Source organism: Furipterus horrens, unplaced genomic scaffold (genome assembly GCF_987537825.1).
Source record: "Furipterus horrens unplaced genomic scaffold, mFurHor1.1.pri manual_scaffold_7, whole genome shotgun sequence".
Taxonomy (NCBI): domain Eukaryota; kingdom Metazoa; phylum Chordata; class Mammalia; order Chiroptera; family Furipteridae; genus Furipterus; species Furipterus horrens.
Genome location: NW_028327177.1, coordinates 12,710,416 through 12,737,393, shown reverse-complemented (window position 1 = coordinate 12,737,393; position 26,978 = coordinate 12,710,416). Strand labels below are relative to the sequence as shown.

At 40.7% G+C, this 26,978-nt stretch overlaps 1 protein-coding gene across 1 annotated transcript in view; it reads left to right on the top strand.

Moving 5' to 3' along the window:
* Nucleotides 1-26,978, top strand: part of COL14A1 (collagen type XIV alpha 1 chain) — a 184,933-nt gene that overhangs the window by 144,335 nt on the left and 13,620 nt on the right. Inside the window, exons 39-45 of the mRNA XM_090283415.1 lie at nucleotides 1,089-1,142; nucleotides 1,470-1,523; nucleotides 11,923-11,976; nucleotides 12,458-12,529; nucleotides 20,158-20,193; nucleotides 21,231-21,297; nucleotides 24,097-24,285. Of these exons, the coding sequence (XP_090139541.1) occupies nucleotides 1,089-1,142; nucleotides 1,470-1,523; nucleotides 11,923-11,976; nucleotides 12,458-12,529; nucleotides 20,158-20,193; nucleotides 21,231-21,297; nucleotides 24,097-24,285 (526 nt within the window). The remainder of the gene's footprint in view (nucleotides 1-1,088; nucleotides 1,143-1,469; nucleotides 1,524-11,922; nucleotides 11,977-12,457; nucleotides 12,530-20,157; nucleotides 20,194-21,230; nucleotides 21,298-24,096; nucleotides 24,286-26,978) is intronic.

The window sequence follows — 26,978 nt, the reverse complement described above, 5'->3', positions numbered from 1 at the left end:
TAAGTGGTATAAAGAATGAACTTTTGTCTTCTGTGCCTTACTAATGAGCCTCAGCCTCTATATATTCCTACAAATAAGAATTGAGTAATAAGAGTAACGATTGTGAATTCACTCATTCGCCAGTTTTTTGTTCAAGGGTGGGATCTTTTACAAACACATACAAGGCTAGGGAGTCAGTCTATCCATGAGCCATTGGTCTACAGAATAAAAACAGGGCTTGACGTGTATTGCTCTTTTTCTTGTTTGATTTAGTCCTTATCATTAACAAATGTTATACAAATTTAAGTTATTCATTATGTACTTGTAGTGACTGTGGACACAGATTCATGAAAGTCTTTTATTTACCATCTTTATCTCAATGAACATTGAAGTGCAGTACATAAGTATGAGTTTTAGGTTATAAACAGTGAATTTTTACAGCCTCATTTCTTTTTAAAAGCGGTTTGGAAACAAATTTAAGTTCACTCACTGATTTTCATTAACTTTACCATAGAGATCTAAATTTATAGAATAAAAGCAATCTCTGTAATTAATATTTGAAGTAAATGAGTTCTTTTAAGCCATTTTTAGCAGTCATTCTATGCATATGATATCTCCCTAGCTAAGTTTTCTTTTCCAGAGTTATTTTAACACTTCAGAAAGCATTAATATGCCAATATATACAATTACTAGTTCTGATCATATGCATTTGTTAAGGTCTTGCTACCTGCCAGTTTCTGTGTTTGCTTTTCCATTATTATAAATTTTGAGACAAAGCAAAACAAAAATCTATATGGATAATGTTTTTTTAAATCTAAACTATAAACAATATTGAGATGTTCAAGACTCCCTTCCACATATTTACTGTATGGGCTTAGCCATATCAGACTGTATGTCCTGTGTTTAAACTACTATGAAATATAAACGTTGAGCTTACTAGGAATGTTTACATTAGTAGTACAGCATATGTGAGAAGTGAAAAGTGCTGTATTTGGATGTTAGCATGAAAGCAATTTCATGTTGAAAATATTAGAATGGTCCATGGAGAAAAAGAAAAAACCAAGAGTCGACCTATGTAAACTTAACCCGGTGTACTTTTGGATATTCAGGGAATGCCAGGCGAGAAAGGAGAGAAGGGAGAGACTGGCCCGGCTGGTCCACAGGTACTATTTCTGTGTTTGTTTGTTTGTTTGTTTGTTTAGTTTATTGCTTTCAACTCTAGTCTAGAGCTTTGCTAAAGGGGAGGAAACACAGTTCTGAAGTCAGCTGGAGTCTTGGTGATAAGTAGTTTCTACATTAAGGATGGTTAGTGTCTATTCATTTATCTTATGCCCCCTCTAAGGGTTGAACTGATGGTCTTGGGTGAGCCCTGGTGGGGACATTCCTTTCTCATGAATGACTTGTGAGTTTTGAATTCTCAGTCATGAAGGCCTCTGGGAAGCTGGGTGAGAAGGTAACTCTGACTCTTATCTTGTCCTTGTTTCACCTAGGGCATGCCGGGAGGCGTTGGTTCACCAGGACGGGATGGCTCTCCAGGCCAGAGGGTAAGGATGCCCTTGAGGTTGGTTGTTGGCACAGTTGATTCCTCACTGAGTCAGCTTTTGCTTCTGTCAGGTTTCTATGCAAGGAAGTCAGTCAAACCAGGTGTTGTTTTTTGTTTTCCCTCCCATTGACAGTCTACCTATCCTGCATCTACTTCCCTTCACTGACATCTTCTATGTCTATTACTTTCATCGAAACCTGGGAACTTACGTCAAACCTTCCCCAATTAGCAACACCTCTTTCTGAACGTTCCCATAACCTGAATACAATTTGAATTGTTTGTATTGGTTGAGTAGATTTTCCATTTTTTTTCTAATTCTCAAGATAGATGCAAACCTGACAGAAATCAAGAATCATATGAGTCAAAATTTAAATATTATGACATTTATTTAATGTATGTTAATTATTTTTTAACTTGTTGAAGTGAGCGGCAAAAAAACAATTATAAAGATGGTCAGGAGAGGGATGAGATGACATTGAGTCTTTATTTAGTCAACATCTTCACTGAGCCAGGTTTGAGGTTCTTATCCTCAAAGATATTGTAGCTTAATGACAGGACCTATACCCAAATAAGGAGCTACAATAATGCTATGATGGGTGTATTTACAGAACCCCATGGGAGCACAAAGAATAGATAATTAATCCAGACTTGCAGGGGAAGGTCGGGAAAGACTTCCCAGAGGAGGCTGAGTATCAACTAAGAGATAGAAACTAGCGAGGGGCACGAGGAAAGAAAGCTACAGCAAGCAGAGAAAATGGCATATATATACAGGACAAGAGGTGAACAGAAGTTTGGCATTTCCAATCCAGCATATCATTCAGTATGGCTGGAGATTAGAGTGCGGCGAGTGTGTGTGTGTGCGTGTGTGTGTGTGTGTGTGTGTTTGTGTGTGTGTACACTTAGGAGTGGGGAGATTGTTGGGAAAGGAAACTGGAGAGGTAAACACATATTTACTCATATCATCTATTTTTTTCAGACTATGATTTTGAGCTTTAACAGGAAGGCAATAAAAAGTCTGAATTTTCAGCAAGGGAGAGAGAGACTGGTCTTTCCTAAACTGTCACTGATTTAGACATTAGGCAGCTCCAGTGTCCATCAATACTGAATTATATGGAGTAGCAGCCACTGAGATCCAATCCAATGAAGGACAATGTATTTGGCATTCAGTGGTGACTTTGCTATGACTTACCCATTAGGTTAAAGAGCAATTGGCTGGAATACTCACTTTTCTACTCAAACAAGGCCTGCCTTTAGCTCAGGGTAACTATACTGCTCAAGAATAAGGAAATTGTTTTTTCTACTGTAAGCTAGGTATGGGACCTTGAATTTTTTCCATGTTCTTTTCTTCCCCCCAAAAACTTCCATTTGCTTAAAAATTCAGTTTAGTCTTAGTCTCTATCAAATGGAATTACTCAGTCTTCAAAGCATGGCCAGGTAAATGTATTTAAAGAAGGCATTCTCTGAAAGTAAGATTTATGTAGGTTCCTTGTACATGTGGAAGGAGTGTCTAGAAGTATTTATATATTTTGGCAAATGTCTTAGGGTAAGATCCTGTGTGGTTACACTCCTAGATTCTTTCGTGATTCCTGAAGCTCTGAAAATGGCAATTCCACTGATTTGGTTCAGGGAATTGACATGATTTATCTATGCCTGAAGTCCAGTGTTGGCAAAGAACTCCTAATGCAAACATATTGGGTTGGTGTTGGGATTATTTGGTTTTGGAATTCATTTCTTTAAAAAAACCAATATACCAACACAGACTTTTTTGTAAATATTTTGCTATTCCCCAAACATGTTTTCTTTTATAAGATGAGAAGTCTTAGAGCTATAATTAAGTGATAAGATAGCCATATGTGAATTTTATTTCCTCTCTCCCTCAATTTGGAGGGAAAACTTTCAGAGTATGTACAATTCCCAGTTAGAAAAATTCTTAGATGGGAATGAACTTGCTTTTTTAAAACTGGTTTTCAGAGGATATTCATTCTTTCCATGACCATGTTTTTAAAAATGTGAGAATCCCGTGACAGTTGTTTTAGAAAAGATATTTGAGGGCAATACCATTCCAGCCCACAACTCTAGGAGGTGCCATTCCCAGAGAACAAAATGCAATGGCGTCCCCTGGAATTATGTAATGTGGCTTCTGTTCTTGAGGAGAGGGTTATGTGTATATATATTAATATGTAATATCTTGTTTAATAAACTATTAATTGAGCACACACAGTGGTACCTTGGTAGTCATCTTTAATTCATTCTGGAACTCTTGGCAAGTGCTGGAACTGAAAAATACTGAGCAAGTGACAAGTGAGGAAGCATTTTCCCTTGTTGGGCGGTGTCAGACTCATACAAGTTCTAGCAAATGCAATGGGCCCCAGGCAAGCACTGAGCACTGAAACCTTTCTTTCCCATCCAATGCAACGAGTACAGGGTTCTACGAGTTCTGAAACCGACGAATACCGAGGTATGACTGTACTATGTACCACAGACTATGCTCAACCAGGAGGGCCATGTCTGTTACTGCCTCCAGAGGGGAAGGGTCCAGAAGAGGAGAGACTTTCAATATTTAAAGGAGACACTTCGTTGGCCTGGAGGTGAAGGAAGGATAGGGGCATGTTAAGGTGATGGCTCTCCCCCTGGGCTGGGGAAACAGTGAAAAAGGAAGAAAGGTGGGTGAAAACAGAGTTATTTAGGTGGCTCTGATCTCTTTAGGAGAATATCTTGGGCCGTAAGAAAAGTAAGAGGTTTAAAACAATTAGATTGTTATTTAGCAGAATTGCAAAGTGGGAGTCCAGAACGACCTTCCATGGTGGTAGGGACAGGTCTAGGGCATGGAGTGCCTTCGTGGCAGGGCAGGAATGATGTCCAACTCTCTGTGGTTAGGCAGGAGGAGAGGAGAGTTGTTCAAAGAGAGTTAAGGACAAACACTTATGATTATTCCTGCTCTTCCTTGGGCCATCCTAAAAGACAAACCTGTAATCAAAAAATAATAATGATTGTAATATCAGTAACAACCGTGACATAGACCACACAGAGAAAACCCAGTACATGATGGTACTTACTGTCAACATGCCTGGAAAACCACTTCTACGAAATGGCCAGTTAGGCTTTGGTGTCCAGGTACTCGGAAAACAGAGTTTATTTGTTTTTTTCATCCTTCTAAGCACTTGAATGACTTATAGTTACGGCAACTTCATTCCTCTGTTCTTAAATGAGCAAGGCCTACTGTAGGCACAGGAAGAGGAAGCTGGAATAAATGCGTGTGATGCTGTCTGTCCAATCAGTGCTTCCAGCTCCTTCAAGAGTCTCAGGGGCTCAGTGAGCTAGGTGTGCTGCAGGGGTGGTGGGTGATTCCTGACTGCACCTTCTTCTTTCTTTTAAATCTTTGTCTTCTTCTATTGATACGTAAGAGCTCACAGCCCAAAGCTAGCACCATCACTTTGACTGTCTTTCCTGGAATTGGTGTCAATGTTGTTCCTTAATTTAGCCTAGAAGGAGGGAGAGCTTAACAAAGAATAAAAAGGAGACTTGTTTTCTAATGTTTGTAGCTTATTCTGGCTTTTCCCAAGGAGGATCTTTGACTCTTCGAGCTGAATTTCGCAGCCTTGACCGTAGACATCCTGGTGATCCTCAGAGAAACTAGGAAGAACAGACAAGACATGGGTGATAAGCCTAAGAAATGAGAAAAAGAACTGAAAAAAGAAGAAGAGAAAAAAGCACCCTCTTTTCTAGTTCTGAGGCTCACTTACATCCAAGACCAGCAGCTTCCTGTCAAGCACTCCCGACAGAAACTTTAAAAACTGTTTTCATTTTCAATTCTTAATATGGTTATATAAAAAGTCAGAGAGACAAGAAATAAAAATGAGAAGGAGCTATATCATTTGTGGCACCCGGAAGATAGTAATCCCTCTGTGGTACAGAGGGTATTTGTTCTTAAATTCCAAGTAAACTTAATTTAAATGGCTTCCTTTCCCCCAGGTTATTGTTCCCTGTATCTTCGTGCCATTGCCATAACCACAGCCTTTCTTTCTCATACATAAAAGATGGGGAAAAAACCCTCCTACAGATTAATTTTGCAAAATTTGTGAGGTTATGAGAAGCAGGATGGCTCAGTGGTGAATATTCTAGACTTGGACTATTGGCCAGACCTGAGTTTGAACCCTAACCATATGACATTGAGCCAGTTACTTAATATTCTCATCTGTGAAGTGGAAAAAATAATATTTGACTCCATAGAGTCGTTGTGGGGACTCATTCATATAAAGAATTTCTATATAAAATATCAATTTTAGCTGATTTAGTACTAACTCTTTACAATGTAAACCTAATGAGTCAGGACAGGATAATATTTTATAATGCCTGGACTTCACATATTAATAGTTCTTTAGAAGATTTTAAAGAACTATAAAAAAAAGTCTCAAGGAAAAGCAAGTAGTTTATTGTTGGTGTTTAATTTTCTTGGATTCCGTATTGAAAAGACACTTGGAACATACTCCGTTTTTATGCGGGTTTGGTGTATACAAAGGCTATATTTGTAATGAATGCTCCATTTCATCAAAGTGAGTTGGATTTATAATGTACTCGAGAAATTGAACTTGAGTCAACTGTCTGGATTTAATTCCTATCATGAATGTTAAACAGTGATGAGAGAGTCATCTAAAGAATATTTTGTTAAATACTAAGATTCATAATCACCCCCTTGAGTATCTTTCTTCTTCAGAAGAGGAAATGTAACATACCATTGCAAAGCTAGTGGAGAAAATGATTTGATTTTGTATTCTGTGGGTCTAGATGGGATTTTACAAAAACCGCAGGAGAACAGTCTCACAGTCAGCCACAGGGATGATAATAAATGCAATCTGGATTTGGCAGCTTATTTGAATAAGAATAGTAGCTGCCAGTATTATTCATTACTGAAAAAATGCAGGTATTTTATGACTGTTGTGTTCTCTGATCCTCAGAATAACCTCAAATGCTAGGTACTGTTACCCCATTTTACGGACAAGGAATCAGGAGCCCAGGAAGTGGAAGTATTTGAACAATGCCACACCTCCCCTTGGCTCCAACACTGTATACTTTCTTTTCATGAAATCATATTAGCAAAGATCACAGTGGGATTTTGATAATGTAAAAAAAAGCCTTTCACAAAGATATTTAAAAAGCAGGACCGCCATCACTAAAGATATCTTACCTAGCGTTTTTGGGCAGCGGGAACCCAGTTTGGGTTACTTTCTTGGTGATGTGGAAGTTAACATTTCACCCTGAAGAATGTATTTCTTTGATTATATTGAACCTTTGCTCAGATGCTGGCACATCTGGGCACATCTGAGGAGAGAAGCATTACTTAGAAAGTTAGTTTTAGGTCTTTACAGGCTGTAAAGGTGCTTCTGTTGGGGCACAGGATACGAATAATATCTGCTCTGAGCTCTGGTTTCTAATGCTGTCCTTCAGGGTCAGCCAGACATCTACATTCAGAAACCAGCAGTTTCACGATGTAAGCGATCAGGTTGTTGGTTTGTGTTTCGCTTTGTTTGTTTGTTTTTTAATATGCTGATTCCTGGGCTTCGACCTCAGAGATTCAGATACAAAACGTCTTAGGCATGACCTAGGAATGTTTAGTTTAAAAAGCTTAATGATTCTGATAATCAGCTAGGTTTTGAGATCACTGGATACTATATCGTGTTAGGCCTATTATGTGTTAAAATGATTTCTTAAGTAGAACATTGATGGTGGTTTTTTTGTTGTTGTTTGTTTTGATTCATTGAAGTCATCATTGCAGGTTAAAATATATACATTTATATTTATACATATACATTTAAATTATATATGTACTATATATGTACATATTATCAGTACTGTATTGTGTCTATATAATATGTAAATATATCTACATAATATATACATATTAATACACATACATAAATTTGTGTGTGTGTGTGTGTGTGTGTGTGTGACTGAAAGTTCCCCAGCGACTCAATATGGTGTCACCATGAGGATTGACCTTGGATCTCTAGCTGGACTGGTGTTTACAGAGTCTGTGGCTTTTTGCAGCTTGGCCTCTTAACCTGGTGGTTGGTATTAATCCTTCGCTACAAGCAGCAGCCTTATTTCTTCTGGCCGACTGCCACACGGCCTGTGCACTGTCGCCCACAGCAGTCCGGAGCCGTGCCCTGGGTTTGGAAGTGCATATCAGGACTTTCTACATGTATTTCTCTAGCCCTCGCTGCTTGAGTTTGGTTTCAACAAACTCATCAGATGCCAGCTGCTCACAGACCCACTCTGCCTGGGAGTGTCGTGTCAGTCAACAGTATTCCAGAATCTTCCAGTTAGTTTCCATGGCCCACTGTTGTTGGCTTCAAAGAAGGCATAGCTGGTGAATAAGTCACGAGGCCTGAGTGTTCTTTCTAGCAGCTAAAGAAACATAAATATTCCACCTTCTGACTTTCACTTCAGTTACAATACTACTTGTGGGCACCCTGGTGTTGACCTTCAGACACTGTAGGCATATGACCTAGAAACTAAAAACTTTTAAGAGCCTACAAAAATGTGTTTATGACCAGGAGAAGTTTATATATTTGCTCTAAAGCCTGGAAAAGAAAACTGAAAAATGAAAATTTGTAAATGTTTAATTAAATGTCTATAAAATGGTATGCTCTGCCAATTTCACTCATAGTTAAATTTAGCATTCATTTGATAATTAGTGATTTTGAAAACAAATTTTAGGTTTGATTTCCTTTTGCTGATGAATTATCGCCAACTATAACTTAATAAGTTGGTCATAGCCAAATGTTTTCAAACACAAATTATGAAAATCCTTTCAAGTTTTTGTAGCAAAAATTATTTTTAATGTGGGTTGTGGGTATATATTAATAGTTTGAGATGGGAATCCCCAAAAAGAAAAATGCCTGGAGCTATTCATGTTATAAGACATCCCTGTTTATGGGTGGCTCATTCCATGCACTTTAGAAAACATATTTGTCAGCTTAAGTAAACTCCCACATGATGCATATCATTTAATCTTCTATTCCCTAATATTTAGTCTTCATTGCTTAATTAAGGGTTTCTGCTTTTTATGAGAGTGCTTAATCCACAAACGCGACTTCTCAGATCGGCTTCCTGATATAAAACGGATGATTTACAGATACAGAAATGTCTGGGAAATGCAAACACATTTTTAGCTTATAGAGTTGAAGACTGTTCAGTGTGCTTTAACTTACACTGAATCATGAAGCTAGAATGTGCCTGCTATGTTGCCCTGCATAGTGTCGACATTCTACAACTTTTGTTCACCCCGTTTATTGCTTTTGTATGGAAAACTGCTGCTCTGGTCGCTCACCCTGAGATGAAAAGATGAGGAAACTGCCTGGCTTTCCAGGATGGGCTGTAACATGGGGGCTTGGGCAGGGAGGCTAATGCAGTGGCCAGCCAGCCCGGTCCCTTGACTTGAATACCTCCTGTCCTATGAAATCATCCTTGGATCCCATGCCTGGATTAGATGCTCTTCCTGTGTGTGCCGGTGCAGCTCTCTAGTTCCCTCGTCATAAGACGTTGTCCTTTGTTTTCCATTGTTGTCTTTTCTCAGCATTGTAAACTCCTTTGAAAGAGACTCTCTTCTTCATCAGGGACTACATCAAACCTGTGGAGTGCCCGGCACATAATAGCTCAGCAAATATTTCTTAGTAATGTGACAAATGTAAGGCTTACAAGTGAAACTCTTTCAAAGGTAGATTGACTAGTGTGATTCAAAAGTTGAAAAATAAAAGTATTTACATGATAAAGTGAACTTTTGTATTTTCTAGGGTTAGGAAGAAATTGACAGGGGCTGGCTCTGATGATGTATCTAAAATGGCATTAAGCTTAAGATCCTGAGCTTCTGAGCATACTCTGTAGGTAGGAGAACAGAGTGAACAAACATGTCCTCTAGCCTCCTCTTTGGACTTGATCGCACTGAAGCACTAGCCCCTCTGCCAAAGTTAGCTCCTTTGTAAGACCACTGTTTCATTATCCTCCCTTCGGTTTGATGCATACACTTGTGATGTCTATAAATCATGTGGATTCAAAACTGTTCACAAGAGTATCCACCGTCCCACCATGGAGAGAGTGCCCTAGCTTGGTAAACCCCTTCCACATGATTGGAAGAGGGGAGCGAATGTGTTATTTCCCGCTGACCTTCCCTTCTTTTAAGAAAGTAAGCCGTGGCTGTCCTCCCTCAGTGAATTCATGGATTTGGCCTGGGGCAGGGTGTCGGCTGTGTGTTGTGTGCAGGTGTGCCCACATGGCAGGCTTGCTGGAAGAGTTTTAAGGCAGGAAGTAAAAGCTGTCTTTTTAAAAATGTCTTTTCAAATGATGGAATACGGCTCAGAGTCCATTTTTTTTCTTATGCAAACCTCACCTAGGAAATAAGAGTAGATTTTTTTTTTTTATCCTTTTTATTTATGGTAGGGTCTGCTAACCTCTCTTTGTCCCAAGTTTTCTCCCTTAGGAGGGAGTGGGACTGGATGAGGCGTAGGCTCCTATTTTCTCTCACACATTCTGGTTTTGTTATGTCTTTCTTCCTGGGCGTGGTATATTTAACTATGTAAAATGACTTATTTCAGCCTATACCAGTATTAATTTTTGTGGTCTACTTAGCAGATCCAAGGAAGAATGTGAGTGTGTGTGTGTGACTTCAGCTGTATCAGGGTTTATCACTGCAGCTTTCTGACTTAATTTTTTTGACTGACTAACCACAGTGAAAAATGTAGTAGTAAAACACTACCACCACCAACACTTGCTTGTGTATTAGTATAGAACAGCAACTATAACAAGCAACCCTAAAATCTCAACCCTAAATTGCAATGGTTTAGTGCAATTGCATAAAGTCTATCGTTTGTTCACTAGCCGTTGCTGTCAGTGGGGTAGGTAGAGGAGTAGGAAGGTCTGGTCTCTGCTCCATATAATCATTTAGGGACTCAGGTCTTTCCCTCTTGGGACATTCTCATCTTCAACACGTGGCCTCTAACGTTGCAACAGGAGAAAATAAAGTGAAGGATTACCGAAGGGAAATTTTTATGAGCCAGGACTGGAATTGGCCCCTTTGCACTGGCCAGAACTCAGCCCTATGGCTCCAACATAATTGCTGGAACAGGAGACTGGAAAATGTAGCCTCGCAATGTGCCCAGGCAGAAAAGGAAAACTACGGATCCTCTGCTTCATCTGGTTTTAGGACTCGCCAGCACTCTAGCTTGGGTATTTGATGAAAGGGTCTTGTGGACTAATGCCTTTTCTACATTCTAACCTGCCCCTCTTCATGCCACCCCTCCCAACTCACATACCATTTCCTTTCATCCAGCTGCATCTTTACTCTCTTTTATTTGATGCCTTGAGGTGGGAAGGAATAAATGAACTTGGATGGGAAGCCCTAAGAAGGTGGGTTTTCCTGAGCAAGATAAGGGGAAAGAAGAGCTTACTGGAAAAGCGGGGTGTGTTTTAGAATGAGAATTGGGAGAGGCCAGGAAGGAAGCTGGGAGAAGTTTGCTTGGGTTGGTTGAAGATGGGTATGGATTATTCCAATAGGAGACAAATCCCAAGATGAAGAGTCCATTTCTCTACATAGTAGCAGGTGATGTTTTGGACAAAATTGTATGAGCCTATTATGAAATTTAGATAGAAGATTCCCTCTCATGTGTTTAAGTGCATTGGAAGGACCATCATCCACACCTAAGAAATATAACCATGTAAGAGTAAGTCATTCCAGCTGTTAAATATATTTGAACACATATAAAAGTAACATACACATACACATGTTCAACCATTTCGGGAGATACTTTCTTTAATAAAAAATAACATTTGTTTTCTGCCTTAAACTCTTCCAACATGGAGTGGGAAGCAAAGAGGTACCATTTATAAGGGTGGGATGACACAAACCTGCCCAGCAGTCAAAACTCTATCATTGCAGCAGGAAGTCTCTGCCAATTCTCCTGGAGAGTTGCAGCGTTTGAGAGATTATAGAACTCCCAATTGTAATAGAGCCCTGTGATAGGGATCCCCTCCCCCAAACTTTCTTAGGTCATGGAAGACACTAATGCATCCGTTTTTCTAGTTGTTAATCACAGAGACTTCATTTCCTCTCTCCTTTGTTATGTTTCGTTGAATAAAAACATTTTCTGGAAACAGATTCCTGCTTCAGTTTGTAAGTAGCATTTCTCACACCTAAAATTCTTGTCCTGGGCAATTTCATAGGGCCAATAGACACACAAGTCTTGCCAAGAACAATTCCCGTGAAGAGTTCAAAAGCAGCGAATCCCTGGAAGTTCAGAGCAAGTAGCAGGACGTGGCCCCCAGATGTTAAATGGAATTAGGTGCACCTACTCTGAAAGCCGTGTAAAACAACTGCGTAGTTGACATGCTATATTTCTTTTCCCCAGGGCTCTCCTGGAAAGGATGGGGCCTCTGGCCCTCCCGGACCACCAGGGCCAATTGTAAGTATTTCCAGAAACTACTGGGATATATTCCGCTTTAAAGCATTTCATGTCTTTTGAGAGATTTTCTTTTGCCAGACCTGTCACCTCTGCAGCCATCTTTGCTGTAGCAGCTCAGGTTTTGGCACAGACCTCTCCCTAAAATATCTTTTCAAAATAATACATCCATATGACTTGATTATTCTATCTCTGAGCCACTTTGCCATAAGATCACCTGGCTTGACTTAGTTTTTATTAGACGCAGATAAGGCTTAAATTTGAAAGAACTACACCTGACTGGTAGTTTGGAGACTTCAAAAAATGTCTTCCCTATTTCTTTGGTAGGTGGGATCAGGAATGAGCAATGAATCCTGAAGTCTTGGTATAGAGGTGGAGGGGAGCTATCTCTGTGTGTGTCCCTTACTCCTTCTTGGGAGCTAGCTGTCTTTGATGAATATGTGGGAGTCCTCACCTTTGCTTCATTTCCCTGCTTCTCGATTAGGGCATTCCTGGAGCCCCTGGAGTCCCAGGGATCACGGGAAGCGTGGGACCCCAAGGTGCCCTGGGACCACCCGTGAGTATGCGACAGTAGCCAGTCGGCATGGTTGTCTAGCCATCCCTCTGGTTCATTTATGTGTTTAAATTTACCAGCATCTCTGTTGGTCAAAAATGTTTCTTGGTCCTGGATGCTGTGGGAATCCATAAGGGAAAACAGAAGCTCCTAGGATAAAGATTAAGATCAAATTGTGCACATGTCAGGGCTAAAGACAAAAGGTCCCAACAGGGAATAATCAGCCATGCTGCTACTTATCTGTATGTTTTATTGTTTGTTCTTTTGTATTTGGCTGAGTAAACTCAATGCCATTTGTACTGGGATCGGATACAATAGCTGTGTGTTAATTAGACCTGTCTCCTGGGCAGGGGACGGGAGGGAATACAAGACTTGAGAAAGTCAAGGATTAGTGAGAATGGGAATAGATTTTTATTTTCTAAATTCTACAAGAAAGACAAGTGTGAACACGTATAAGCACACAAACATACCACACACACACACACACACACACAATCCTGTTTCCCCCATCCTTTCCCTGCAAACTTATCTAAGCTATTCCTCACTAGAAAAGAGAATTGAAATAGTCTCTCTGCTACCAGGTTTCAGTCTGCTTCCCAGAATGTGCTCCTGGGAACAGGAGTCCCAGGATATGTCAGCAGGATTCAGAGAGCAAGGGCTTCAGTTTAAAGGAGTGTCAGAGACAATGCGTACTAAAACCCTTCTTCAGAAAGTCATGAGAGGTTGGAGGACATCAAAGACTTTTGAGGCATCTTGAAATGAAGTAGGAAAAAACTCCCTAAACCTATTTAATTGGGTTTAATCCACAAATGTGTTTGTGCCCGAGGTGATCCGGTGTGTTGGAGTCATACTGACATCTTCTAGAACTTGTTACCCGTAACCCCAGTTGGCCTGGGAAAGAAGATTAGTTTCTGGGGACCTAGAGAGAGGTCAGTGGGGTGCATGAAGTGTAGATGAGACCTGGAATATGTCGGGGAAGGAGAGCCCCTTCCTGCCCATCCACCTGGTCATTTTATAACTCTGGAACAAACTCTAAGTATGGAGCATTCAGAAATACCAATGCATTTTTCCCAGACATAAAACACTTGATAATAATACTATCTTTGATTTGTTGTAAGTGAACAGAAAAGGGCCCTTGATGATGGCATTTTTATCAGTGTCAGAAGCCATTTCGTTCGGTTCCATAGACCCTGGGTAGGGATGCCACAGAAGGCATTGGATAGCCTCTCAAAAGCCAGTTTGTTCCCTCAACGGGGCAGCCCAGACCTTTCCCCGTACTTGGGGCCCTGCTGCCTGCTCGACTGGACCTACTAGTCAAGCGGGCTCAGTGTCAAGGTGTTAAGGCCTTGATTGTTTTCCCATGGATGTCTGTCTAGGAAAACAGGAGGGAAAGAGACCAAGAAAGACAGCCTGGCCCACTGAAAATAGCAACGTTTCCTCTAGTCGGTGCCAGGAACACTTGCCTGCATGCACTCTGTCTTCAGCCGCTGACTTCCCAGGGCAGGCTCTGTGCTGCTGCTGCGGTCGTAGCTCCTGCCTGAGGTTCAAGTGTGAGCTAAACCCTAGTGCCTCCCTGCAGAGGAACAGGTTGTGGGGAAGCACAGGTGAGAACGGCCACACGTTTAGCTTGACATCCTTGTAGGAAGGAGGCCCAGTGCTATGTCATTTAAAGAACACTGCACTAGAGTGGCCCTGACATGACTTTAACTAACTGTGCAAGCCACTAAGCAATTTACCTAGCCTCTCAGGACCTTGATGTCCCTGTGTGTTCACTTAAAAATATTTGCTTAGCAGCCACATTATGTAGACACATGGGGGAGGGGTTCTGAGAGGTACAAAGGTAACCAAGATAGTTTTCAACATTCACGGACAGTCTAGAGAGAATGATTTTTTTTTTTGCAACTAGGTATAATAGAAGGGCAGAAAGTCAGAAACACCTTAAGGAAAAGGCAAGGAAGTCACTATGAAAGTTCCATTGAGAGAGAGAGAGATGGACAGAGACAGAGAGACAGAGGGAGATACCCTCTGAGCTGGGCAGTGAAGAAGGCAATTCCTGAAGGAGACAGCGTTTCAATGGGATCTCGTAAGATGGCGCGATTTGCACCTACAAAAACAGGAAAGTGGCATCCTTTCTATGGGGATTGTACTAACACATAAAGCAGGCACCAGGGCACCCTCTGTCTTGTACGTTTCAATATTTTTCAACTCTTCCTCTTGCCTCTTTGCCACTGCCCAATTTTATTTCAATCTCTCATTTCCCAACAAGATTATCACAAGAAGTTCTAGCCCTGGTCTGGTCCATTCCCAGCTTCCAGAAGATCTTTCTTGTACAACTCGGAAGTGTTATTCCCTCACTTGAATGTCCTCACTGGATCCCTGTCCCCAGAGAATGAGTCTTAAATAGGCAGCCAGGTGTATGTGGCCTTTCACAATGGGTCCGTTCTTTCCCCTCCAACTTGATCTTGCACCATCCTTTTGCTTGGGGTTGAGTCATCATTATTTAAAGTTCCCCACGTCTATGCCACACTGTTTCACAATTTTTTTCCCCTTGGGAAGCTCTTCCATTTGTCTGGACTGCTTTCTTCTCCCTTCTCCACCTGTGAGCTCCTGGTTAGTCTCTCAGTAAAACTTCCTGTGTGAGGTCACCCTCACCTCCTCAGGCTGAGGTATGTTTTTGATGTTCATCTCTCCGCTAAAATGACAGGTTCTCAAGGGCAGAAATGTTATACTGACATTTTTATTGCCGGACTCCAGCTCAGTATCATAGAAGGTACTTAATAGGTATCTGTTCACAGAAAAAAATGAAAGTGTGTTTGTGTTCCAGTGAAGCTGATGTTCAAGGGTATTCTAGAAGATGACTCTTACAGATTGGGGGTCAGATGATGGAAGACCTTTAGAGCTGAGTTAGGATGTTTTGATTTTAGTTAACACACATCTTTAATATGTGAGACTTGGACCATGAAATTATCCCTCTTCCCTTCAGCACTAAAATTCTGTGGGTCTATGAATGTAGCCACTGTATTTTCTTTTCTTTACATTTCAAGTGTTCCTGAAATTAAAGGAAAATGTGCCACTTTTCTGGCCTACATCTGCTGGGAAGATGTGTTTTCCCTCAAAGCATACTTTGGAGGAGTTATGGGCCTTTGCTTGCTCCGGAATTTTTATTTTGTTTTTGTTTTACTTTGTAAAAATCAAAGGAAAGATGTCAGAGAAGTTGGAATAAAACTAACTTCTTGCTGTACAGATATTTCCCTAAATGGACTTTTCACTGAGTCTGCCTAGCGGTATCCTTTAGCTACTTAATAACAAGCACTGTGAGGCTGAGTCTGAGGAATTTCAGGCCTGATTAAGCACACCCATCCCTTTATACCAAAGGTGCCAATAACGAATGCTGCCTATATGTCTTGTCACTTAGATTTGCACTGTAATTTCTGTTTCTAAGTTTCAAATAAACCCATTTAATTAACAATAGCTAGCCATGGAAATGTCAAATAGTGTATTGGTTCAGAAATAAAACTACTCACCATAACAATAACTCAAGTTAAAACCCAATTCTGAATGACTAGAGTTAGGTTGGAGGGGATGTATGATTGATTTTTTAAAAAAATATATTTTACTTATTTACCTTCAGAGAGAGGGAAGAAAAGGGAGAAAGAAAGGGAGAGAAACATCCATGACCAAGAGGTGCAATTGGTTGCCTCTCATATGCCCCAGCCAGGGGCCTGGCCTGCAACCTAGGAATGTGTCCTGACTAGGAATAGAACCTGTGACCTTCCGGTGCACAGGCCAGCACTCAATCCACTGAGCCACACGTGCCAGGGCTGATTTTTTAAAATTATTGTTTAATTGGAAAAATATGATCTTCACTGCAGTAGAAGAATTGGCTGACAAGTTAGTTGAGTGTTCTCTTTGAAGGCAGTAGTGGCGTGTATTGGGGAGTGCATGGATTTAGGAACCCCGCTGACTGGAGTCTGGTCCCTCCTCTTCCATTTTGTTATTGTGTGACCTTGGGCAGATTATTTAACATCTTGACACATCACTTTCCCTATATGTACAATGAAGTGATATCTCATAGGGTTGTCATGAAGACTAAATGAGTTTGCCTTTGAGAAGTCTTATAAGGATTAAATGAGTTAACTTTATAGGGCGGTGATGAGGGTTCACTAAGTTAATAAACCAAGAACAGTGCTTGGGACGTGGTAAAAGCAGCTTAATTACTAACTACTACTTTTACAGTGTCTTAAGATCTTAAAAATGTGGGATATTTACTTATTTTTGCTTGCGGATTTTTGTTTCAGTTTTGCATATAATACTTGAAAAGCTAGTTTTGTTAAAATTTTATTTTGTGGTAACATAAGTAGCTCTTTCCTCCAGTTAGACCCACCAGAGGGACATTAGTGTGTCTTTAGGGGCTTGTCCCTTTGTTCAGCCTAAGAAATGGGGAAGAAGACATGGCCAGTATATTTATTCCCCCCAAAAGAATGGGGGTGGGAAGATGTAACACAGAAATCTTTTGCAAAAAGCTTTTATAATGAAAATTGGGTCATTTTTAACAGAATCAGCTCTTTTTCTAATCATCTAGAGGCCCAGTGTCTGAGTATGTCATGAATATTTTTCTCTTCTTTTAATTAAGGCCGTTAAAATGAAGCAAGTATTGGCTTGTCATCCAGACTTGAAGTGAAATCCACTCATTCATTCATTCATTCATTCAACACATATTTTTGAGCATTTAACATGTCCCAAACATTATCCTAGGAAGTGGGGTTACTAAAGTTCATTAGCTAGACACACTGCCTTAACAAAATGCACATGTTGAGAGACGTCACAAACAGCGAGGATCTTTCTTTGTAGAGGTTGAGATACTTCTTGCAAGCCCAGCTTTGGTATTTTTCATTAATTTCTGTCCCTGGTGTTACCTTGTTCCAAATAATGACTGCATTGTGAGATACTGTCATGTTAGCTTTGTAAGGGAGTCCAGAGACCATTTAATTTAATGACCTCATATTACAGAGAAACTCAGAGAGTTTAAGTAGCTTGCAAGTCATGTTGTAGACCTTCTTTTTTCCCAAAGTAGTAATATGAAAATTTTCAAACACACACAAAATTGAAAAAATTTAGAGTGAGCACCCATATGCCCACTGCTTAGATTCTACCATTATATTATGATTGTGTGTATATATTTTAATAAAGTTTTCTTGGGCTTTGCTGATTATTGATCTCATTTGTAATATTGGAAAATTATTTACAGTGCACTAAAGGGTGGATTTATACTTCTAGTTGAAGTCTGTTAATATTTTTTCATTTTGTTAACAAAACAAAAGGAAACATAAAGTCAGATAGTAGACAGCAGTCCTAGATTTATAGTAAATATTCTAATTTAATATTGGACTTAGTTAAATGTTTGAACGACTCTTTTGTACAAGAAAACGCTAGCTGGTTTTGGAAATACAAGGTAATTGAAGTGATGGCTCCAGCTTTAGAGCTCTTACCATCGAAGCAGAGAGAAGAGAAATCCATGCATCAACTTGTAGTTAAATATATACGAAAATAAAAATTTAGTATCAAAAACTGATACTTGAACTAAGTCCTGCATTAGACTATTCTTCTGTTGATCGTTAATTTACAAGATTTACGGTTAATACTCTTCTCACATTTCACATGTTTTCATATGCTGAGTAGACCAGGTCAGTGGGAATGAGAAATTGTAATTTCAAGGAGTAGAAGATAGAGAAGTTGGGGCTAAATAACAAAAGATTTTGAATCCCAGGACTTTGACTCTGTCGCATGAATGTCTTAAGAATTGGTGAGTGATCATGAATGAGGAAGAGGCTGTCATCGATCACTAGTCTCTGAGCTTTCGAAGTGGTATGCTGCTGGTGTCTGAGGAAGATACAGCTGCTTGTGTGGACTATGAACTAAACGGAGGTTCTTAAGTTAGGGGGGACGGTTAGGGGGAAGTTTCAGATGCCCTGGTGTGATGGTGAGGGCAGCACTGGGGTGATGGAATAAAGGGGGTGGATCTTAAGGAATTGCAGTGCAAAGGGTGTGTGTAATAGACATGTGAGAAGCAAGGGAGAGAGGAGAAAATGCTAGAGCTGGCTGGTACCTGCTGGGGAGGGTGGATGACATGCGTCCCTTTTCCACTCAACTCCATCTTTAGTGACAGTATATTTGCAGCCTGAAATCAGCTGTAGTAGAAATATTTCAGCTCTGATAGCAGCAAAAACTACGAGCCAGAGAGCCAGTTTACCTGCACACCATGGGTGAACCCAGAATTTTGAAGTTTGGTTACTATTAGCTAAATAGAGATTTTGGAGAAGATACTGAGTTTAGTTTGGGACCTGCTGAGATTGTAGCAACAACTGGGAACAGTCTGACAATGTGGCAGATTCCATCTATAACTGCCATTCACTATCCCTTGGGTAAAACTATAAAAATGTCACTCAATGAGTTGCTCTTATTATACGGTCTCAGAATTGAAACAAAAAGAGGAAATCCTTCTGAAGACACATGTTTTACATTGTAAGTGTAATTTCATTGCAGAAACATAAAAACGCCATTGTTTTTCAGTAAAAATTTTTACAGTTATAGTAGTTTTGTATGGGTCAAAGAGTAGCTAAGTCACAAAAACAAAATAATAATTCAGCTGAGAGTTCATGGTAATAGGAGCTCCCATTATCAGGGAGAAAGGATCATGCGCTATTACTCTAGATGAAAAGCAGAGTGAGGCTGTGAGATTTCACAAACCTCAGCTCTTACTCGAACTCTGAGGCTAGAAGAGCTACTCCTTTTCTTCCAGAGCTATTCTTTAAAAAATTGAAACAGTTTAGGCCTTCAGCAGAGATCTTTGAAATAAATTATGAAGTATCAGTAGAGTACAACTCATAGACGAGTGTTTAGTGTGGAAAAATATGAAAGACCTATTCAGTGAAATGATGGGTTACAAAGCAGCGTTGCTGCATGATCCCAGGTTTGTGTTGAAACATACTCTGTAGAGGGCATTGCGCTAAGTGAAACAAGCCAGTCAAAGAAAGACAAATGCCACATGATTTCACTTATACGTGGAACCTAGTGAACAAAATCAACAAACAAATAAACAAAATAGAAACAGACTGAGCTGTCAGAGGGGAAAGGTGTTGGGGGATTGGGTGGAAAAGGTGAAGGGATTAAGCAGTACAGATTGGTAGTTGCAGAATAGCAGAGACATGTAGATTACAGGAGAGGAAATACAGTCAATAATGTTGAGCTAAATATGTATGAAGCCAGGTGGATACTTGAAGCAGTGAGGGGACCACTCTGTGAAGTACATGATTTTTCTAACCTCTTTGCTGTACATCTGAAACTAATACAGAATAATATTGAGTGTCACCTGTACTTTTAAAAAATCTAAATTAAAAAAGAAACCCATTCTGTGCCCCTGCATTAAACGCCTGGAGGAGGCTAATGTTTCAAAGAGCCATTTCCGCTTGGTGGGATTACCAGTTGCTCTTTGTTTATTCCTGTTGTGTCTATTTTTGCTGCAGAATTACTGGTGGTAAGAAAATGTCTTAATAAAATAAGAAAAGATGCACTATCCTTATGCATAGCTGAGTGTGGTGTTACAAGTAACTTGACAATTTAAAATTTTACAGGGTGTTCCTGGAGCAAAGGGAGAGCGAGGAGAACGAGTAAGTAGCCTGTCTGACTCCGCTTACCAGCCAGCGCTAACTGCACACCTCTCATTGCTGGGCCTGACAGAGGGTCACCGTTCACCATCAGGATCACTCATTGCTCTTAGCCATTTCTTCTCTCCCCACTCCCTCCTCAACTCATTTGGCTCTGAGCCTGTTTTCAAGTGGAAAACACCTTGCGGGCTAGAAGTCAGGAGAGCTGGTTACTAGTTGCAGATTTGCTACCATCCATCTCAATGGCCTTTAGTCCATTTCTTTAAGGAAAACTAGAGAGAATTAAACTCACCAAACTCACTAAGTAGATTTGATAAAGAAACATACATAATACATGTGGAAAGGCTTCAGAAAAGTAAAAGCTCTATACAGATGCCAAGGAGGAGAATGGGACCCGTGTTTTTCCAATATTGGCACCCAGAAAGACAGTGGTGGGCATAGAATTAAAGAACTGGCCATGGGACTTAAATCAGCTTATTTTAGGGGCCTTATCTCTCCTCTGAGGAACTGTACAGCTGCTAATGTAATTGTGCTGTTGGCTATAGTAGAAACAGCCGTGACCTTGGGCTCATCCAATTACCTCTGTGAAACCTTGAGCAATATGCTTAACTCTGTTTGTCTATAAAATGGGTTTAACACCTTTTCTCTGAGTTGTTATTCGTATTAAGTAAGCTATTTCTCAAGAAATTGCTGCATTTTATAAGCTCCAAAGAGCTATAAATGAGGTATTAAATAATGTACATATGGGTTCATTTCAGAACTATTACATTTTTTGGAATCTGGGAACAGAAATGCTTCCTTGAGCTTTTTAAGTTAATAAAGGCCCCCAGGAACCTTTAATAATAAGTTAATGAAGGCACCAGGAATGTCAAATTGCTTACTCCTTCTCTGCATGTACCATGGTGGTCAATTCTACCCACTGCTTGGAGCCAAAGAGCCCAGGTGGGAACAGTGGGTCAGGTCAGATCTCCACCTGGAAGTCTGGCCATGTGGCTGAGCCTGTGGCTGAGAGTCAGGAGTCTGCTTTTGTCCTCATCCAGGGTGACCTGCAGTCTCAAGCCATGGTGAGAGCGGTGGCGCGTCAGGTGTGTGAACAGCTCATCCAGAGTAAGTGCATTATCGTTCCAGAGGTTTTCTGTCTCTCGTCCAAATGGACATGTGCCTTTTCCATGAGTGTAACGATGAAGGAAAATATCTCGGTGCAGACACACAAGTTTTACAGGTGGCCGTCAATAAGTCATCCAAGAAATCGTTGCAGATTACCCCAGATTTCTGCATTGATGGTACAGATGCCAAATTCCTCCTGTCCTCTGTCCAAGAGCTCGCTGCTTGCCCAGGATAAATTTAACTTGACTACCCAGATAAAATCTTTTATTCCCTCCTCATCTCCCCAAAGGGATTGATTTTTTTTCTCAAGTACTCAGCACGTGAAAGCTGCCAGGCTGAGGCATCAGAAACTACCTTTGAAAACATGATGTGTCGTGTTGATTTCTAGTAACTCCTAGATTTAAATCAATGCCCCCTTCTTATCCATTTCTTTCAGTTAGCCCATGGTCCTCTCATTTATTCTTTAACATTTATGCCAAGACATACACACGCGGGCAGCCTTCACGAGATATTTGATATGATTCTTGTGCTTTATGCCGAAACTTTCCCTGGAATATACTTGGTCTGACACCTGTTCCATTTGTTCACTTTAAACCTGAACTTTTCCACAGTCCAGTATTTCAATTACTGATTCCTGCTCAGTCACTTACCACTCACCCATTTTGCACATTTCCATGCTGGCCACGGACTCTATTTTGTCTCAATAGTCTAATCAGAGGGCCCTTCTCTTTGCCAGTAGTTTGTTCAGTTCCAGGCAGATCTGAGGCCAAGTAGAGGTGAACTATTCCAGCTCTGGCCCTCTGCTGTCAAGCCCTCCACCCCAGGGTATCCTCTGTCTCCAGGGCTGACCTCACCCCAGTGGTTGCCTTAACAGCTTTGCGGTTTTGTATTATTTAAGCCATAAAAGTTTGGGAGTCCTGTAAGGGTCTGAGAAGGCCCCAACGGCAGGGTCCAAAATTCTATATGTAGTTGATAAAACCAGAGCTCTCCCTGAGAAAGGCTTGAAATAAAGGTCTGGATAAGCTTGGGAGAGGTTTCGTTAAGACAAAAATCTCAGGGCAAAGGAGTACAAAACTTCAGGCATGATAGTAATGCTCTCTATATTTTAACTTTATTTTATTTCGTATTATAGTGCCCAGACTGAATGTGTGTACAAGAGAGAATTTACCAGTTAAATAAAACTGTTCAAGTTTAATACCAAAATAAGATCTTTAAAAACACAGTAAGTTACAAAAGGGAAATTGAACAGTATGTAGACTCTGTCAAGAGCTAACCAGTATCTTGGATTCTTTTGTAGGTTTCTCATTTCAAGTGCTCAGTGTAAGTGAGCAGATAATTATTTTTTAAAAACCTAAGGGTTCAATCCTAACGCGACTTGCTGACCAGAGTACGTAGAAGATTTCACAATAGTTGGTGTCTTCACCCCACGCTAGAATAAAATTCTTGCGTGAATATATGATTGTTTATAACATCACTCAAAAAAGAGAGTTTAAGATGGAGCGTTTTCCCCTCTGGAATTCTCAGATTCTTGGGAAGAACTTCTAGGAACTGGGAGCCAGCAGGGGGTTATACAAGAACAACAGAGTAGTTCTGTGAAATAATGAGACCCGCGTCTCCCTGCAGTTGTGAGTGAAAGAAATAGAAGAGACTGTATGGGCAAGAGCCCACCTACCCGGAGGCTGTATTTCTCATGCCTCCACCAATCCACACACTGCTGCCTGTTGCTCTGGGCTCCTTATTTCATCTCTCAGAACTTGATTTATCAGTTCGACTGTAATGCCTCACACCCTCCGTTATCTGGTTTTCAGTCTAGAGCTGATCAGAACAATTATGCTAGGAAAGATCCTGTGGGAAAGGTCAAAGTGATGACAGCTGGAGGAGTGATAGAGGACGTCCCCTCGGTCAGAGAAGGAAACTGAAAATGTCCAGACAGAGATGCCTGACCCCACCGGACATGCACGGGGCCCGCCTGCTGATGGCCGCTGAGTCATCAGAAAGCCAATACTAGTTACAGTCATGGTCCTCTGCTTAAGAATGCTTGGATACATATTTGAGATAATCCCTCTAACAATGGTTAGCATTCTTTATTTAAGTTTGAACGTTTGCGAAGGGATAAGTAGTAGTGATCTAAGAAGTTCATTGATGCGAGAAAAGCTTGCCTCCTCATAATGCTAGAAAAATGAGGCGTTATGGTATCGAGCATTTTATTAATTTCTACTTCTAATTATTAAAATATATCCCACCATACATAACTGAATTCAGTGACTATGGCTGAGAAAGCCTGGTTAAAAAAAATAAAGCTAGTGGGAGTCTCTGCTGCTGAGACCCAAGCAGAGGTTACTGCACAAATGCTTGGCAGCAGAGATGAGCTGAAACAGCACTGTCTGTGGACTTGTGAGCAATAGGGTGGAGCTGACTTTGTGGGCTGGAAAAAAGACAACTTGGGGGGAAATTGCTGGAGAAAGGGGGCAGCTGGGTGAGGGTTTAGGGTGTCAGATAAATTCTGGGGGTAAGATAAAATTTATGACTTCTCTTCAAATGATATTTATGAGATGCTGACGCGCGTGGTGGAATTCCAAACACATGAGATGCGACTTGAATACAACCCAGCTGTTAACAGCACCCTAAGTGAAATGTACAAAGTTTTGAATTGGAAGTCAGCATGTTTCAGAGGGGTGTGCTTTCCCCTTTGGTGGGCATCTAACAGAGTTGTTCGGAGCCTTGACAAATAACACCTCCAGGCCTCCCTTTGTTTGTGTGACAGTTGATCGAAAGCTGTCTTTGTCCTTCCTGTCTCAGGTCACATGGCCAGGTACACAGCCATCCTCAACCAGATTCCCAGCCATTCCTCATCAGTCCGTACTATCCAAGGGCCTCCTGGGGAGCCAGGGAGACCGGGCCCTCCTGGAACCCCTGGTGAACAAGGACCTCCAGGTACCCCAGGCTTCCCGGGAAATGCAGGTGTGCCAGGGACCCCAGGAGAACGAGGTAAGCTGGGCCGTCCCCCTCCATGGGTGCCATGAAGCAGAACCTCACAGTGGTGCTTATACAATGATAAAGTCTGAAAGAATGGACCTAGATTAATTTTACCCCATCCGTTCTGCAGCTTCTTGTTTATGCCCAAGGTTGAGAAAAATGAGTAATCTACAAAATGTTTATCAAGAGCCACATCTGCTTGTATGAAAAAAGATGATCAGAACCCCCAACTACCTCTTAATGAGATAATGATGCTCCCTTTAGATGGCAGAATTAAGAAACAATGCCCCTCTCTGGACATACATGACATCACGTATAAGTCATGGCTGGCAGAGAGCTCACTTCCTAGGTCTGGTGCTTTTTTTGTGCAGTACCCATACTAGGCAATAGTGGCATTCCTGAAGTGAGTCATGAGTCAAATTATTATATGATTCACATGTGTGTGTGTAGAATATGCCAGCTCCAAACTTTAAATTAAATACTATCTGTGGCTCTTCTTCCTTATACTATGAGGCAGCATTTCATTTAATGATCTAATGGGCCAATGTTTTATATTTCCTACTAAAATTTCTTTTAAATAGAGATACTGCTTAGCTTGTTCTTCTGCCCTTAATAGTTCTTAACAGTTTTGTATAACACAATAATAGGATCAAAGAGATGTGGGAAATTGGGGCTAGATATTAACCACAAAGAGAGTTATGGGAAAAGAGACAACTGATACAAGTATTTTCTAAGACACAATTTATAGAATGTCGATCTGAGCAAAAGATAATTACCTATCTACTCTGTGAGTCATGTTGCTTTTGTTAGATGGATAGGTTATATTCCTTTTATAAGATCTGGGATGTAAAATGCAGATTACAAAGATACTATTTCAAGTTCATTCTTGATACATGTCAACAGGCCAAGTGTGTTTTTTGGGTCTACACTTTTGTGTCCATTATTCCTCCTTTGGAAAAGTCCTTTTCATTTTCTGACTCCTGTACATGTTACTCTGAGTTCAAGGCTCAGCCTAACCCATGTCTCATGCATGAAGTTGGCTTGATCACCCCGGACCACAGTCATCTCCACCCGCTGAGTCCCTGATGCCCTGACCATTTCTCTCCCCCCTTTTAATGCCCATCAGGTGCTAATGAGCTGCTAGAGTTCTGAAAGTGGGATCAGGTCTGAATTTCTTTGCACAGAACAGGCACTCACTAGGTTATTGTTGCTTTGACTGTGACCCAATTTTGATTTTCCTTTCTGAAGGCTTTTCCTGTGCAAGGGTGCTAACTAAATCAGCAGGTATAGAGATGGACACCATTTTCCTGTAGGATACCTAAGATCTGGCTGCCAGGAGGGTGGCCTCCTCTTTCAGCAGGCCACTCTCTAATGGTGCTGGTGACAGATCAGCTGGGAGTCAGGGAGCATAGAGCCAGTGCTTGAGTCACCCTCAGCAAGTCACAGTGTCTTTGTTCTTTTTGGAAACCCTATCCTTGTTCTTGCCAGGCTGAGTCTTTCTTGCTCTGCAAGAGCACTTGGATGCTTAGGCCACAGGAAAAGCACCCTGGAGTTCTCAAACAACCCTTGAAATATGAATTTTCATGATATAATGTTCTTACCTACATACAGATTACAAGGGGGGGACCCAAAAACCTGCAATTATCTTTTGAGAATGGGCCCTTATAGAACAGGCTTCCCTCTCTAGGTGAGTGTTCTAGGAACTCATCTGTGTTAGTGTACCAGCTGGCGTTGTTATGAGAGGCTGCATTTAGCTTCAGTGAATTTTTTTTTTTTTGAAGACTCTTTCAGTGCGTTTGCCCATTTCATGATGGGTGATGTAGGAGCACATTTGCCCATACTGCACTGAATGTTCAGCCATTTTTTACCAAAAACAGCACGCCCCCCCCCCCCCATGCCCCACCCTCCCTATTTACTTGATCTGGCTCTGAGCAATTTTTTGTTTCCCTGGATGAAAAAAAGTCTTCAAAGGGAAACGTTTTGTGGAAGAAGTGAAACAAAAACCACAGAGCACTCGTCGGCATCAAAATAGATGAGTTCAAAAACTTTTGAGCTGTGGAAAAAAGTCTTTCTATGTGCATTGCATTAAATGGAGAGTACTTTGAAGGTGACTGAAGTTTAAGCATGTAAGAATAAATACATAATTTTTAAATAAATAAATTCTGTTTTGGGGGGCATCTCCCTTTGTACAATCCAAATATGTGTTTTAAAGTCATTTGGAATAATTTTTTGAGATGGTTATGCCACAAAATAGACATAAAGTTAGATTCCCGAAACTTACCAAGACAATTAGACAAAAGGTGAGATGCCTTTTGAACATGAGGGAAGGTGATTTTATTGGTCACCAACTGAGGGGTGTGGTTTGGGGTTTAAGGTTGAGGTTTATACACCAACACCTCAAAAATATTAGATCAGAAAAACCATCCATTTAAAGATTTTCATGCTTAATTCGTATATCCATAACAGCTGGAATTCATATCTGCTTTATTTTGTACAATAAATCAGCAAACATTGAACACAGCATTTATGCAAGACTTTTGGCGTGGCAGTGTGTGAGATAATACTATAATCATGGCTTTCACTTTTAGGCACCAAATGCATCTGCCAACATTGTGCTCAGTCTTATATATAATATATGCATGTTCTCACTTGGATAAAACAGAAGACATCATTTGGATAAGGAATGTTAAGTGTTACTGAATATA